Below are 1,098 nucleotides of genomic sequence, written 5' to 3'. Positions count from 1 at the left end.
GGACAAGGGACCCCCAGGTGACCCCGAGGGGACACCAAGGGGACCCCAAGGGGACAAGGGACCCCCAGGGTGACCCCGACGGGACCCCAGGGGGAACATGTGACCCCCCGGGTGACCCCAAGGGGGCACCAAGGGGACACCAAGGGGACACCAAGGGGACAAGGGACCCCCAGCTGACCCCAAGGGGACCCCAGGTGACCCCCAGGGCCCCCCCCTCACCGTCATCCCCCTCCACGGGGTAGGCGAAGGCGACGAGGACGCCGAAGGTGACAGGGCGGGGACAGCCGGGGACAACGAGCGCCGTGGGGCCGCCCAGCGCCCGGGGCTCCACCTGGGGACGATGGGGGACGGAGGTGAGGGGTCGGGGGGCGTCCCCAGTGCGGGGACAGCTCGGGGACAGGTTTGGGGACAGGGCCACCCCCCCCCTCTCACCTCCACGTCGGCCACGGCGGAGCGCAGGGCGCACGACCAGTTGACCAAGCGGCGGCGGCGCCGAACCAGCCCGGCCCCGTGGAGCCGCACGAACGCCTCGGTCACCGCCCGAGAGAAGCCCTGGGGGGGTTGGGGACATCGAGGGGACAGTGAGGGGACATCGAGGGGACACTGGGGGGACGCTGAGGGGACCCTGAGGGGACCAAGCAGTGGCGGTGCCAAAATCGGCCCCGTGGAGCCGCACGAACGCCTCGGTCACCACCCGAGAGAAGCCCTGGGGGGGTTCGGGACACTGAGGGGACACTGGGGGGACATCGAGGGGACACTGGGGGGACGTGGGGGGACACTAGGGGGATGCTGAGGGGACCCTGAGGGGACCCTGAGGGGACCAAGCGGCGGTGGTGCCGTACCAGCCCAGCCCCATGGAGCCGCACGAACGCCTCGGTCACCGCCCAAGAGAAGCCCTGGGGGGGTTGGGGACATCGAGGGGACATCGAGGGGACACTGGGGGGACACTGGGGGACACTGGGGGGATGCTGAGGGAACCCTGAGGGGACCAAGTGGCGGTGGTGCCGAACCAGCCCGGCCCCGTGGAGCCGCACGAACGCCTTGGTCACCACCCGAGAGAAGCCCTGGGGGGGTTGGGGACACTGAGGGGACACCGAG

At 71.9% G+C, this 1,098-nt stretch overlaps 1 protein-coding gene across 1 annotated transcript in view; it reads right to left on the bottom strand.

Moving 5' to 3' along the window:
* The window catches only part of LOC118159589 (valine--tRNA ligase, mitochondrial-like), a gene marked incomplete at its 3' end in the record, with an annotated part of 6,083 nt that overhangs the window by 2,919 nt on the left and 2,066 nt on the right, over positions 1 to 1,098 (bottom strand). Inside the window, exons 3-4 of the mRNA XM_035314167.1 lie at positions 433 to 552; positions 220 to 331 (exon numbers count right to left, since the gene is read on the bottom strand). Coding sequence (XP_035170058.1) covers positions 220 to 331; positions 433 to 552 — 232 coding nt within the window. The remainder of the gene's footprint in view (positions 1 to 219; positions 332 to 432; positions 553 to 1,098) is intronic.

This window comes from Oxyura jamaicensis, unplaced genomic scaffold, assembly GCF_011077185.1.
Source record: "Oxyura jamaicensis isolate SHBP4307 breed ruddy duck unplaced genomic scaffold, BPBGC_Ojam_1.0 oxyUn_random_OJ71161, whole genome shotgun sequence".
Lineage (NCBI taxonomy): Eukaryota > Metazoa > Chordata > Aves > Anseriformes > Anatidae > Oxyura > Oxyura jamaicensis.
The sequence above is the reverse complement of the archived record's forward strand: the minus strand, read 5'-3'. Positions and strand labels throughout refer to the sequence as shown.